A 16,076-nucleotide genomic window follows, 5' to 3' on the forward strand; every position below is an offset into this window, starting at 1 on the left:
ATTATATTGAGTGTATTGTTGTAATTATAACAGTTTCATTATCAATATTTATGATTGAATGCCAAAACAGTGGTGATATAAACGGTGACAAGAAAGGACACCAAAGAGGAGTGCTAGGGGTTAGAACAGAGAACAAATGTTCAGACTGCGGCAGAAAATGGGGAGTGAGATTGCACTTCTGTCTGCAATGGGTTATTTATTCCACAGCTTGGGAGTCAGGAGTTTAGGACGTGAGGAGCATTGGCCAGTTTGTTTTAGGGAAGGTCCGAACAGACATCCTGTGTCAACTGATCGAAGTGGTGTGGATTTGGATCACGCCCTGGCGGTATAGGGGGCACCATAACCAGTGTTTTGTACTGCATGGGTGCAGCAGCAACCGGGAAGCCAGTGAAGGAAACACAATGGGAGGAGACATGTCAGAATTCTCGGATGACGAAGACCAGGAATGCTGTGGCATTCTGGATAAGATAGCATTGATTCGGCCCATTTGGTGTGTGTTTAGATTTTAAGTTCATTGACCTCATAGTTTGTTCAATGTAGTGGCAAACTGTGTCTCGTTAATATTTCACTGTTTTTGACAGCTGGAGGTCATTGATACAGTAGATTAAGTTAATTAAGTGCGACACTTTTATACAAATTTGGTCTGACTACTGTTATAGGGAGATATTGGCACTCATTACTATAGAATGCGGGAGGTGATGCTGTTGAACTAGTGCATTATAGAAAGTATATTGCACTGTTGATAAGAGGGAAAATAAATAAGACATGGAGATGAATTATTTGTTATCTACACTGCTGAGATTGATTTAAGTTAGTCAGTATTGTGTATTCGGTTAAGCGGCTATTAAGCCTAAATTATTCATGCATTTGCAAAATGCTGAACAAGATATTTCTTTCTTTCTTTCTTTCTTCCTTTCTTTCTTTCTTTCTTTCTTTCTTTGGACATTTATCACGTCTCTATTATTGGATCCTCTGACACCTCTTTTCGCCCCTGTCTCAGTCCCTCTTTTACTCTTTACTTTAACCCAATTTATTGTGTAAAATGTTCCATTTTCCAGACGAAAATTTGGTCTTCTGAATTAGCCCGTATCAGGTGTCCTTTACCTATATTTAAATGTCCTTGGGGTGTTGATTATAATCACGCATGGCTAGTACACGGCTTGAAGTGGCCAGAAACTGTCCACTCCACCCAGGCAATCTGTTGGCACTGTGGAAGGTGCCACAGCGCATTAGCGGCCGTGCGCTGGCAATCTGGCGGCATGGTGCGTTGAAAGCCCCCCTCAGCAGTCTCCCATGGGGCCTCTGATGCCCGTAGCTGCTAACAGCTTTTGACTGGCAATTAGCTGGCCAAGTTTATCAGCAGCAATAGACACCAACGCAGCTGCAGAGAGCACTCACAGCTAGTTACTGGACTCACAGTCCGACTTACTGGATATACGTCCACTCAGTATATGGTGTGTGTGTGTGTGTGTGTGTGTGTGTGTGTGTGTGTGTGTGTGTGTGTGTGTGTGTGTGTGTGTGTGTGTGTGTGTGTGTGCGTGTGCGTGTGCGCGCGCGTGTGTGCGTAGGTACTTCATCATCACAGAAGTGCCACTAAGGGATTAATCAAGGGACCTCTAGGATATTGTGTTGTTATTTTGCTTTCCTTTTTTTCATTATTTCTTTTTACAAGCCTGTATGTACAGATGATGCCATGCATCTTCTCCACAAGAACAATAACAACACACCCAGGAAGGCTCTTGGGGTAATTTCTGAGGTCAAATCCTCTGGAATTGCATTAGCCCGAACCAGAGGAAAACACAGTCCCTCTCCACCTCTAGCCTGTCTGTGTGGAAGGGGAATTTTATTACTCAGACCTCCTCCCAGCTATGATGAATCTCCAGCCCTGAGAAGACCGGCCGGTTCGACCTCCATTTGCGGGAGATTAGCTGCTCTGATTACAATGTCAGCACCCTCCCACTGTCAGATAAATCTTCAATGGGATCCCAAAAGCAAAGCCCCCCCTGCCCCCCTAGATCTATTGCAGTTAATAATTTAGTATTAGACGGTTGCACAAGTATTTATGATAATTCAGCTGGAGCTGGAGTCTTTGAGTAAATGAAAACCCTAAGGCACGGATTTCAGTTCAATATTGCAATTCCTTGGAGGACTTTTATTCTTGAATTTCCACTTCATACGTTGACAGCACATACCCCTGCTGTGTCATATTACATAAGTATAATAATAATATCTAATGAAGACTCATATGGACTCAGCAATCATTATTATGTCTGATGTATAGCTCTGTAGATTATGAATTAGAGTTGGTGCCTTCAGCGTTCGTTTCATGCAAATTACTTGTTTGATTGGCACATTATGTGTCGATCGGCACATAGATTACTGTGCTAAAATTAGAATTGGTGATAGAGATGGGTGGGTTACTGGGTTTGGTGGTGATGACTGATGATGGTTGTTGTAAACAGGCTTGAATGCAGCTACTTCCTGTGCTGCATAAGAGATGCAAATCATAGTACAGAAACATCTTCACATAAACATTGTTATTTGTTTGCACATCAGCATTATTTGCATATAGTCCAAAATGTCCCTCCCAGCACAAAGTTAGGGCATTAACAGGGGTATTATTGTGTCTTAAATGAGCAGTCAGCAAGTGAGAGGGAGACATAATTCATTATATTTGCTCGACCGTAAAAATCCGACGTAATGAATTGCTACTCTGACACGTGTATTGCTTTGCCACTGTACATCATCACATATCACCCACACCCTCAGCCGCTGACGTGACTATTACCATATAGATGGTGGCTGACTGTTGACCCGTGTCTACCCCAGGTCTCCATGAACTGTGACTACGTGTTCGTCAACGGGAAGGAGACCCGTGGCTCCATGAATGCCAGGGTCATCTTCAGCTACGAACATCTGAGTGCTCCGTTGGAGCTGACAGTCTGGGTACCCAAGCTTCCGCTGAACGTGGAACTTTCAGACAACAACCTCAGTTTCATCAAAGGCTGGAGGGTACCGATTCTGCCCGATCGCAGGTGAGCTCTCAACTCCACATAGCAATTAATTTTAATAGAATAGAATAGAATAGGTTATTTTTCATGTACGCACGCACGCACGCACGCACGCACGCACGCACGCACGCACGCACGCACGCACGCACACTTTGAGAACCATTGTAATAGAGGGTACTGCCTCTTCTAGGGCAGGTCAAGTACAGTACTGCAACATGGTAATGACATAAGCTCAGTGTCACCACCCATGACATTAGCTCAAGAGCAGAAGGAAAGTCAGCAGTGTTTTGTCAAATGATTTGTCATTTCATTATATATGAAATATATGATCCGGTTGATTGATTAAAGGAGCCAGAGCAATGGATATACAGTACCAGTTCAGCACTGCACTGTCCTCTTTCAATGTCATGCTAGGATTGTACTAGACTCTAGAGAGTAATTGAGCATAATCCACTTAAAACTAATTTAACTACTTTAAAACAGTCATGACATTTTAGTCTAGCAGGCTTAATTTGACATTGATTAAAATGCTTAGAAAGCTTTTAGTGCTATCAGAAACTATAGGTAGCTATTTAACACTGGGTGCCGAAAGAACATACAGGTCTCATTATACTAACAACCAGGTCATTGATCGGTTCTGTCTGGAAGAGGCTCATTTACACTGTTAGTACCAGAACCTGTAAGAATCACATACAGTATAATTTATTAACCACAGGAACCCTAGCGTCCCTATTCTGTACATGTATAAATAATATGTGAACATTCAGCGAAAAAATAGGCAAACATTCAGTAGCTGATCTACAAGCGCACAACACGTCACAACAGGACACGTTGTGTGCTTGCAGGTCAGCTATTTTTGCCTCCGAAATTTGGTGTAGAGAGAAAAGAGTTAGCCTGGAAACAAGATAAATCTGCCACAGAAAAAAATAATCCCTGGGGAGATTGGTCTGGCACTCCTCAGTGTGAATTACATTTCATTGACCCCAGAGTTGTGGATGACCAATCAGAGCCCATTATTCAAAGTGAGGGTTAGGGTTAACTCAACTTTTTTGCTGTGACGTTGGAATCTGTTTGTGACCTCCCCTTGAAAATAAATCTTCCACACCGAAGTTCCAGACTACCGTTAATATCTATGCAGTGATATTAGTCTGGCCATGCCAGGCTAGAAAAGAGTAGGGTGCCAAAAGTGCAGATCCTCGGGGCGGGGAGTCAACGAGGAATATAGGGTTTAAGTGGTTAAAGAAATATGCTATGTTTTAGTTTAATTTGGTTCAGTTTTATTTTTATTATTATTTAAACACATTAACCCTGCATGGCACCGCCATTTTGAGCAAATTTTCACATTTTCTAAAATAGCTTGTATAGTTTGTATGATCTGCTATTATTGCTACTGTACAGTGAGTGAAGTCTAGTATAATTTGACAGATTTACAAACAAAACATATACGTATAGAGTACTGTGCATATGTACTGTACTGTACTGTATGTGATTCAGTCATCCAAGCCAGTTCTCATGTCTGTTTTATGTCATTGCCCTCCTCAAGGATCAAGGCCACCCGTGTGGCCTTCATGTCAATATTATAGCTTGTTGTCAATAGATGGAATATAGAGGGCAATGAAAGTGGAATGATCTCAACTGAAAGAATATAAACCACAAAGATTTATCATGCTAGCCTGTATTTAGGGATAATAATACCAGTGGGAACGAGGGCTATAAACCCGCTCAACCCTGAACACAAATTAACCCCCTTTTCTAATATCTCATTAAAATATTGTAGTACTGGGGACGTGCACACGGTAATACAGCCATAGCCATAGTGTTCAGAAATGCTAGTCTCAGCCGAGTAATGAGCCTTGTGTCGTCAACGCACGATGACGCACGGTGCAGTAGACTGAGTTGAACGCAAATGACACATTTGAGCGAGAACATTGTCACCTGAATTTGCCATTGGCTCCAAGTTAGTGTAGACTGTGCTGAGAATGTGTCCTTGTCAGGCAGCATGATGAAAGAACTCTTTCTTTCACAGCCACATTATAAAAATATGCGAGACTGTATGGGGGGGGGGGGGGGGGGGGGGGGTGACACAGGTGAACAGGGTGATGTCATCTTTCACAAGGAACATGATGTAACGATGCAGAGGTGGCTTTGACTACGCTGTAAATCCAGAGTGTGATTTGTACTCTGGGAATGTATAAATGGATACATGAACACTCAGATTTTACTGTGTATACATGCTTTTTGTTTTCTTTATTCATTGTGAATTAATATTCTTAATTGAGTTTCAGCATACCAGTTTTATTAAATATTATATATATATTATATATGGCCTATCTATAAATGCACCAAGTCTCTCTATACTTACTCCACGTAACTCGAGAACCGTTCACCCCACCGACTTCAAATTCGACACACGCGTTCCACACCCCCACAGTGCCCGGTATCGAGTCCGTCGGATAGCCGGTTGTCCAGAACCAAAAGCCTCTGCCCGGGCTCTGGACCTGAACACCCCTATATCTCCTTATATGGAGCTGGCCTGTTCTGACATCACAACACTTCATATTTGGGCATGTCTGACACAGAACTGACGTCACAATGATGTTCTGACATCTGCATAGATATATTTTTTTCATATTTTGGCATGCCTGATAAAGAACTCCATATATGGGCATAAAAGGGACACAGATGGAGCTGGCCTGTCACACCTGATCACCCCCCAATGGGCAATATTCTAGTCATTTCAAATGAGAAAACTGATGCAGTATAATTCTGCTGTCGGGAAGAAACCAAAATGTTCATTTATCAGGAAATGAAAATTTTACATTTTTCAGGAAATGAAGAAAACCATATATGAAAACAAAGCAATACTGCTTCATCAAAGTTGGTGTTGTGACTTATATGGTCAATTACTTCCATGAGACCGGTAGAGGTGCTGGAGTTAGTTGCTTTGACAGTTTGATGGTCTGAAAAAAAATCATTAACATTGTGAATCACATCTTGATGATGTCATGTTTCACAATGTTAATGATTTCTTTTTCATACCTCCAGTTCTAGGAAACACAGAATGGGGGGACTTTTTTATTATTTCCACACAAAAGCTCTAAGGTATATTAATGACATAGTAAAATGTTGAAATGTTGAGTGGTATTACCCTCTAATAGGTTTTGTCCGAAGCACTTTTTACTACTTTTCATTGGTTCAATATTTTTGAAACAACACACAGACGTAAAGGGTATTCAATAGCACTGATTTATGAAAAAAATAATAATAATTGAGTTAGGTCACCTAACTCAATTATTTTTGGTGGTTTCCTCCCGACAGCAACGAATTAAGCTCCATTCTAAATTCTAAATAGAGCATACTCTTTGGAACATTCTTTACATAGGGAATGGTATTGAAGATTTATGCAACAATGCATATGGTGGTTGATGCACTTTGTCGATTGTTTATTTTTTATTGTTTGATTTGATATTTCAGTCAAAGTAGATCAGATTTTTAAACTGAATTCAAGGAGGATGGTGGGTATAAACATTTGGGTAGAGGTGAAGACTGGCGGGGGACCTGCTGTTTACTCTTTCATAACACAACACAAAGGGAGTTCTAAACTCAAATCCTTTAATCCTGAACACCTTTTCATCCTTTAATGTTAAAGGATGAAAAGGTGTTAAGGATGGCGCTCTGCTGCACTCAATGAAGGACTGAAGCTAGAACTGTGTCGAACTTTACTCATCCGATTCGTGCAGGGCGTAAATATTTATTTTATTTCTAAGCCCACCACGTAGCAGGGCTCAAAGGATGCAAGGGGCAGTCGTTCGGTCCGCCAACCACTATAGGTGCCAATCCCAAATAAGATATGTAAAAACTGCCATGAAATCTGTTGTGCACATTCACGTTTTGGTGACGCCATGGCCTTTCCTCTGGCTTCACCCTCATAGGCCAGAATTTGCACTTCCACACAAGATGTTTCAAATTGATTAGACACATTGCCATTCATGCTCCCCCAAGAACGAAGCCTAACAATTTGACTGACTCCATGCCCTTTCATCTAGCAGGACCTGCAGTGCATGTACAGAAGCTGTGTGTTTTTTTTGTTTGTTTGTTAGATTTTTCCAGTTGTTTTGTTATTACGATATGCTTAAATTCTTTCATTTATCTAGTCTGCCTGCCCTATGTGAAATGTATTTTCAGTTTTTCATCTAATTGTTGCTCTGTATTTAAAATACATATTTATTTTTTTATACATAATTATAATGTTTGTCCATTGTAATTTGATGGTATTTTCACACATAATATAGGCCTACATGTAATTGTCCCTGTTGGTGCATAATCATTCATCATAATCATTGGTTTTCATAATTAATTTGTTTGTGTATCACAACTTTATCCTTAATTAATTTAATTCTATTTAACTTACCTGATTTACTTTTAGTTTCACCTTTTTGATTGTTTTATGTGTCTTGTATTCATATTTGTATTTGTCTTGTAATGTCTTGCAAGTCTGTCGGGAAGAGTAGAGGCATATTCATGTGGATCTAATGGTCTAATGATCTAATCTTGATACAAATTGCCTTTCTTTTAAATGTTTTTGAAACATCTTAACAACACAAATCTTGTGTTTGGATCCCTGGCAAAAATAAATGTTTTCAGATGGGGGTCTGCGGCCAAATACATATTAATTTGGGGGTCCTTGACATGAAAAGGTTTGCGAACCACTGCTTTAATGAACATGAACATTAACACCCCTGTTCCGCCCTGCCGCCTGTGCGTTTTCAGCTCGGTGACTGCCACCGCTGCTGGCTAAAAGACGGCACAGAAATGTGTGTCTACCTTCTATAGAGACCAGCGAGGCGGAATGATGGGCCATAAGATTTCTGCCATGAACGGTCTGCATAAAAGGGGCTTGTATCTTGTGAAATCTTGTCCTAATGATATACCTATTTGTATGTATACAAGGATTGATTTACACCGAGTAATGTGGTACTTCTTGCTGGATAAAATTGAGAACAGAATGGAAATAATGAACCAGAGCTTTTCAACATTTTATGATAGAAAAGTAATTTCAACCTCGTATCACTTGGTATATCAAGCAGAATACAGAATTGGACTACAAGTGGATACTTGCTGAGTGTAGAGCTACGGGACCCTTTTAGCTTCTATTGCAGATGGGTCAAAAGTTAATTGTAATGTTTATGTTGTATTACTGTATTAAAGAACAGAAAAAAAAGCATTGCATGGATGCACCTGGGACGTATCCTTAGTGATGTATCCCAAGGTCATCAGGGTTTTGCGTTTTGCAACATCATACCCCTCAGGTGACCCAGCCGGGGTGATCAAGTCCCCATTTATGTCCCAGTAGCTACCATCGATCAGTCCCATTAGGGAAAGACCAGGGCCACACAATCCATTGCTCCGGAATTACTGTACTCTGCCGGGACTGGCAGGAAGATCAATCTGGTGTGTGGAAAGACTAGGCTCTGTAGGTTTACTCCTGTCTGGGCACCTCCTACGTCTCACCAGGTCCACTCCTGCTTTTACCAGGTCCCAGACCTGTGCGTTGTGTGCGAAATTGTGCATTTCCCATCAGTCAATCAGTCAGTTGGTTGGTTGGTTGGTTGGTTGGTTGGTTGGTTGGTTGGTTGGTTCGTCACCCCAGGCATGACCTTGTGACATTACGTGACATCATCAGGGATGGAGATCAATATTAAGCCCATATGGGAATGCCCATATAATATGGAGACCCCTGATGTCATCAATATTGGCCAGCAACTCTACATCTGACCTCAAACCTCAAACCCTTATATCTCCATATGGAGCTGAGCTGTTCTGATATTCCATATGTTGATCATTCCCCATCCATCCTTCCTCATTGGTGTCTCCCTTTTGACTGATACCTGTCCATTTAAACTCTAGACGGGACTGCCCCAAAGTTATTAGTTCAGCCGCGCCCGGCAGGCGGCGAAAACTCGGGTTCGGGCCCAAAAATTAAGGCCCTCATCAAACCCTGTACACTCAAGTCACTGCCCCCGCTGCCACCCTTAGATCTCCATATATGGAGCTGATCTGTTCTGACATTCCATATGTTGATCTAACCACATCAAACCTTCTATACACGCAAGACACGCTCCATATATGGCCAGTACAGAATTAATTCCATATGTTGAACTGACCCCCCATGCCAAAGCGCCAGCGCTCGCCCAGCAGTCTGCTGTCACCCAGGCGGATGCGTGCATGCGGCCTGGTATTGAATATATTATATTATGTCGGTACTATCTGATTATGGCAGCATTTTGAACTACTACAAAGGGTCCTAACATGCTGTGCACAGAAAATGTTCTTTCATAGAATATCAATAATTTGACACTCAAGCTACTGTAGGACCAGCAATTTAATATTGCTGCTGTTCTTTGACGACTCATTCTTGTTGATTGTTTATTATTAATATTAATATTACTTACTCCTACCAATTGATAATACCCAAATACATTTACAGACTTGTGCTCGTATTCTAGGTAAATGCAGAGAGCATTGCAGACTACAGCACATGATTTCTCTGTTGCATACTGCAGGATCTGCTGAGAACAGAGCCTTTCATAATGCTTTATGTACAGTTTGTACAAAGCCCTGTAGTGTTGTGCGAAGTGAGAAAAAACAGCAAATGTAGACAGCTGTTGACATTCCTAATGTGTCTATTGAAGTTGCTGATAAAATACCGGCTAGACAGGTCTACTCACGTGGGAGTCGTTTACCCCATGGGTCTTTAATTCTTTTTAGGTTTAATGATGTTTCTAGTGAAGTTAGTGTCTTCATTGATGGGGTACATGCTCTGCTTGTGTTGCCTCCTACCATCCATTAAATCGGCAGACAATTGACTGTAATACCCAAATTATCTTCATTAAACTTCATTAGCCATTCTTCACAGATCAAATGCATGCTGAGAACAGAGTGTAATCAATGTGTCATTGGCAAAAAGCTGAGCAGCTTAGATGGATTTGCCTTTACTAAACATCACTTTAAAGTATAGTTAAAAATAAAAGTTAAGCAAGGCCCAATCCGGGATCTTAAGAGTGTATTTGTAGATGAAGACATGGAGTTATGCTATTTGACTGAATCAAAATATACTGTAGGTCTGTTTTCTAAGATAAAGGTGCCGAGCACACAAAAAAAACGGCTTGCAAAAAAAAGGCTCATCAGGCAAAACAGTGCATTGGCTTATGGAGTTGACTAGCGTGCATATACTGTATGTGTCTTGATACAATTTACCATTTTACAATTGTATAGCTATAATCAGGTGATAATATAATCACTTATTTCAATTTAAGTACTTTGATGTTATCATATCAGTTTATGCAACACCAAAACAAGATGCTGGCTTTTATGTTTACAACAGGCCCGGCTAAAGTAATCATATTCATTTTATGGAAATGCTCTCTGCTAATTTACACTCACAAGCATGAGTTGACAATCTCCCTCTCATACTCGCATCTCTCTCTCTCTCGCTCTCTCTCTCTCTCTCTCTCTCTCTCTCTCTCTCTCTCTCTCTCTCTCTCTCTCTCTCTCTCTCTCTCTCTCTCTCTCTCTCTCTCTCTCTCTCTCTCCCCATCTCATTCTTATGCTGCTCTGTGTGTCCCAATTTGGGGGATGTAATTATGCTTAAAAATGTCCAAACAATTCAAACCAACATTTCAACAAAAAAATCTAAGTTGTACCCAAAAGAGTAAAACATTGATTTACAAGTTCACAACACATCACGTCGTCATGACGTATTGTGAACTTATTTATTTTATTACAGGATGGTGTTTAAGTGGTTTAATGCTCTAGTCGTCCTCTCCTCTGTGTGTACCTTTTCTGCGATTCTTCCACATAGTGTAGTACACTGTCCACTCCATAGGCCATAGGTGGTCATTTGGGTCTGAATGTCCCTGCACTATTGGGGAATGACTGGTCTATTTATTTAGTCATTTTCCCGACTGGCGCTGGTGGTCTCTCTAGCACCGTTCCCATTTTGTTACGCAATCGTAGTTGTGTATTGGCTACCGCTGCATACCATTCTGGCTATAATAGCCTACCTTACGTGGAGTAAGTTTGCTCTCTACTCTCAACTCTCAATCTCGAATATTGTCCCCCCCACTTTTACATCCCGACAGCGCCACTGGTCCACTCTGCAGTGGGACACATTGTGTCACATTGTGTCCCACACAAGGTCTCTTAGCATGCAGTGCGTCTTTTGCTATGTTGCAGCAGCATTGCTCACTGGCCGTATTATCCGCTAACATGTTCTAAAAAAGGACAGCGGGGTCAATCTGTGTTCAGTGAAGCTGCAGCTTGTCCGGTTGTATCAGAGACTCTAATAAGAACAGACAACATTCTACTTGGCAGAAAACAGAAAACATAAAAATAAAGCTTATTCCTGGAATACATTCCCCGGGAAGGTCAACTTTGTCTGAACTGTGCAGTTTATTGTGCAGTTTATTGTGAAACTGCTGCAAAGCTGCAATCCAGAAGTTTTTTTATTTTTTATGAATAAAACATTATTTTAACCGATGTTGTTTGGTAGAGTATGTTAATACTATAACTAGCACATCTGCAGTGTTTTTTGGAGCTGGCATCAAAATGTACTTAAAGTACAAAAAGTAGAAGTATTCATTATGTAGAATGTGCCATATCAAGTTAAATAGAGAATAAATAATTTCAAATGGAAGTGGTTAACCAAGTATATGCCGAACCCGCAATTTCTCAGGTTTAATCCTTGTACATAAAGTTTTCAAATAAATGTAGTGGAGTAAAAGTACAATATTTGCCTCAGAGATGTACAGTAGGGAGTAGTGGAGTATAAAAGTATTGGAAAAGGAGGCGAGGACACTGGAGCAGCACGGACATTTCGAGCCTTTTTATTAGGTGCTATAGTACAAGAGAATGACTAACGTTTCGACCTATGCGGTCTTCATCAGAGTCATAAAGGTGGCAGCATTTAGGGAAGTCTTTAAATACAGGGTAGGTGAGGGCTGGGCTTTCAATGAGCCAATGAAAGATGGCCATGTTACATGTAATAACCCCATTCTGCCAGCAGTCTATACAAATATGAGTATGGCTATGGAGAAACTCTGTTTAACAGTAAATTAAATAAAGTTAAACAGTGAATCAACCATATAAAAGACATAAAACTATATAAAGAATACAAGGGAACAGTGAAATTAAAACCATTACAATATCACACTCTCACAAATGGGGAAGAACTCAGGGACCGTCAAATAAAATACATGTCTATAAAAAACATGAAAGGCTCAATTCTTCATTAAGACCATTGGGTTCTAAAGTGTATGGATCCAAAGTGATTCTCTGCAGAGTGATTTATTAATTATATCGCTGCCCCATGGACTGTGATTTTGGTAGACTCCCTTTGTTCTAAAAGTATTGGAAATTGGAAATACTCAAGTAAAGTACAAATACGAGGACTCCATATTGAAAGAGCGGTAGAAGTTTGGTCTCACACGTGGGAGAACGTGCAGACAGAAGATTGTCTCATTATTTTTTCTCCCACTCTAATCAAGAGTCTGCAGACTAGTGTCTCACAGCGTAGTCACGGAGTTACCTTGAATGCTTTGTGAACGCCAGTTCAACTACATCTCCTTGACAGCAAGGACAGACATCTCAAAGCCACACAGAGTCCCACAGTGAAATACCCAGATGTCATCATTTGCTGCTGGATTAGATTGCGTCCACCACTGCACCATATTTTGGTCTCAACTGATTTCACAGTGCATATGCATGTGGGTTTAGCACAACACACACACACACACACACACACACACACACACACACACACACACACACACACACACACACACACACACACAAAGTGTGCAAGTGACGATGTCACGTGCTATTCTTTCTATTACCTTTTTGAGGGGCGCTAGCCCCTCCTATGTCCAGCTTTGAGGGCTTGTGTAAACACAAACAGACAAAAGTGTGTAAACACAAACATTGAAGACAAAAGTGACTACACTAATTGTGATTGGCCAGAATGAGATAATGTATGATGATGACGTATGATGATAGGAGCGCCCCTCACTTCACACGGGTGTGATTTTTAATTAAAGGGGCAGGGGAAAAATGAGACTGCGGAGGGCCTTTTAAGGACAGACTGGCATCCCGTCAGATCTGCTGGAGACTTTGTATAATTCATACATCTATCTGTAGAACAGATTGTGTGCTTGGTTGCGGATGCACCTGGCTCATTTAACCCTCCTACCCAGGGGTCTTGTGAAATAAGAAGGCGCTCTTCTTATTTTCCCCCCCCCCCCCCCCCCCCCCCGACACATTCGGCAGAAATAGCCAATCTACAGCATAAGCTCACAACGTGTGCTTGTAGATCTGCTATTTCTAAGGAAGAGATTCGGTGAAGAAGGAAATGACAGCAGACCGCGTGCAGTTGCAGCTCGGGTCCGTCTCTCTAAGACATGTTGCAGATGTCATTCCGTATGGAGATATGCTGTGATGCTTCTCATTACGCGCTCTGATGTGAAATTATACAATGACTCGAGGCTCAAAATGGGATATACTGCGCATATGTTTGACACCTTAAACGTGACAGTATGCATTTTTGCGTGTGTGTGTGTGCAGTGTGTGTGTGTGTGTGTCTGTGTGTGTGTGCGTGCAGTGTGCGTGCATGTGCGTGTGGAGGTCTTTTCGGTGAAGAGATTTGGTGTGGAAGGAAAATGGAGGGAAGTATATGGTTTAAGTGTTTATCGCTTGGAAACGTTCTCACCGACGCGTGATGGGGGGGTTACATCTGACACAGCTGGCACAGCACAGGGCACTTTACATCATTTCAGAACATTAGAACTTGTTCACTTTAACATGTGAAGTGTATGGCGTCACGGCGTGTGACACTATTTCACTATTTAAAAAAAATAATTTAAACAGTGAAAATAACATGTCTACAAGAGCTATGAGCTTCTAGATCTATTATTGTCTCCACCAGGCCGAAGGCATGGGGAGAGAGTATGTTTTGCACTCCGTCCGTGTGTGTGTGTGTGTCCGTCCGTCCTTCCGTCCGTCCTTCCTTCCGTTCGTCTGTGTACAGCTAATCTCCGGCACCGTTAACCCGGTCGATGCCAAACTTTGCACACACACTCCCTGGATGCCAACGATGAACCTCTGCCCCACATTTCCCAGAACGGCCTGTTATAGCGCCACCATGAGGCAGCTTTTCACATTTTTTACCTAAAACTGCACCGATCTGCGTGAAACGTTGCATGCACACTCCCTAGAGGCTAAGGACAAACCTTTGGCCTGCATTTTCCGCATCTGCCTTTTATAGCGCCACCAGGAGGCCGACTTTTGTAAAACACATTTTTTGATATTACTCCTCCAGATTCTGTCCAAAAATCTCACAAATCGTTACACAGTATCTCTATGGTCATGTGCTCAAGTCGGATCTGTCCGATATTTCATATTCCATCCTAATTGGCTATAATTGGCTTTCACAGTTTGCAAGATTGCCCCGTTTTGAACAAAAGCCTCAAATCATGAACGCAGCATGCAATTTACGTGAAATCTTTCACACATTTTCTTACTAGGCTGAGGAATATATCCCACCCTTTTCACATTGGCCTGTTATAGCGCCACCAACAGGTTAATTTTTGCAAAACACATTTTTGGAACAAAATGCCTCAAATCATCCAATTGCAATCAAAGGCGTATGAAGAAATGGCACCCTTTTCACATTGGCCTATTATAGCGCCACCAGGAGGCCACAACCTGACCTGCCCTGGTGGAGACCTGTGCCCAGAAGGGCACTTTTTCTAGTTCTTACTATTTTTGCTATTCATATTTGTATTTATTTTTTACTTTAAAGCATTTTCACCTATAAGTGACATATCACTCAATTGTCTGACCTTCCGTGGTTCTCAAAGTGTGGTCCAGGGACCCTCATGGTTCCTTGACCTCACAGGTCTGTAACCCTTACGGGTCCATTTGGTTCCATTTGTACACTCTCAGAACTGGTTCCGTTTTAGATTCTTGGAACCTGCTTTCATGGAACTGGCAGCCATTTTTTGGTTCCAGTTCCAAATCGACTTGTATGGTTCTGAACCAATTCCTTTTCAGTGGAATCACTCTGACCTGGTTCTATATTGGGTTGAAAAAAAGAACTGAACCGGTTCAACCGCGGTGGAAAAGGGGCCTCCGGCCTCAGAGTTATAAGGGCTCCTTGAAATTAAGTTAGAATGCCCTGCAACACGACTCTGGACTGCATCCAGAGGCTGGGAGTCCTTCTTGATGTTGTATGATCTAATTACGGTGCTGTGCTGGTTAGATATCCCCATGTTGAAACTAATTAATCACAACCAACGTATGTTTATGTATCGCCTGAACCCTCACTGTCACATGTCGTTAGCATTAAAGTCTAATTTACACTTTGTCACATTGCCTGCATGACAAATATGAAGGATTTTCAACTGCAAAAACATGCGTGAGTCAATGTGAGTCACCTTGGATTTTGCATTGAAAATAGCTTTACGTCAAATATGGACTTGCTACAAAGTATTAATTAATTCTTGCCACCTGCTTGTTTTTCTGGTATCTCTAGCGGGGGGGGGGGGGGGGGCAGCTAATTGACTGGCAGGAGAGGGGTTTGGTGCATTTAAATATGAGAACCAATCAAAAACTACGAGCAGTGGTACAGTTCAGAAAACAAAGAGACAAACACAAAACATAGAAAATTGGCACTTTGATCACAACAAATGGGACACACGCCGAGGTTGATATCTATTCGGATATTCGATATCCGAGGTTGATATCTCTAAGTAAATCAAATTAAATCAAATTACCCCAAATCAAAGTGTTCACCTAACCTACTGTACATTTAGGTCAGTGTTGTAAGTTGTAGATGAGTGTAAGAGGTGTATACTATGCGTGGTGTGTAATATAGTAAATAAAACAACCAAACAGCACAGAGAGAGGTTACACCAGGACTCCTCAAACCTTTTAATCTCAAGGACTCTCATAGCTCTGAGAGTAAACAAATAGAACCAAATGGTTCCATTTGTTCATTCTCAGAGTTACAGA

The 16,076-nt window shown here is 41.4% G+C and overlaps 1 protein-coding gene across 1 annotated transcript in view; it reads left to right on the plus strand.

Moving 5' to 3' along the window:
* Window positions 1–16,076, plus strand: part of tmem132e (transmembrane protein 132E) — a 472,661-nt gene that overhangs the window by 407,831 nt on the left and 48,754 nt on the right. Inside the window, exon 7 of the mRNA XM_079507332.1 lies at window positions 2,830–3,035. Coding sequence (XP_079363458.1) covers window positions 2,830–3,035 — 206 coding nt within the window. The remainder of the gene's footprint in view (window positions 1–2,829; window positions 3,036–16,076) is intronic.

The sequence above is a fragment of the Electrona antarctica genome (genome assembly GCF_951216825.1).
Source record: "Electrona antarctica genome assembly, chromosome: 8".
Classification (NCBI taxonomy): Eukaryota; Metazoa; Chordata; class Actinopteri; order Myctophiformes; family Myctophidae; genus Electrona; species Electrona antarctica.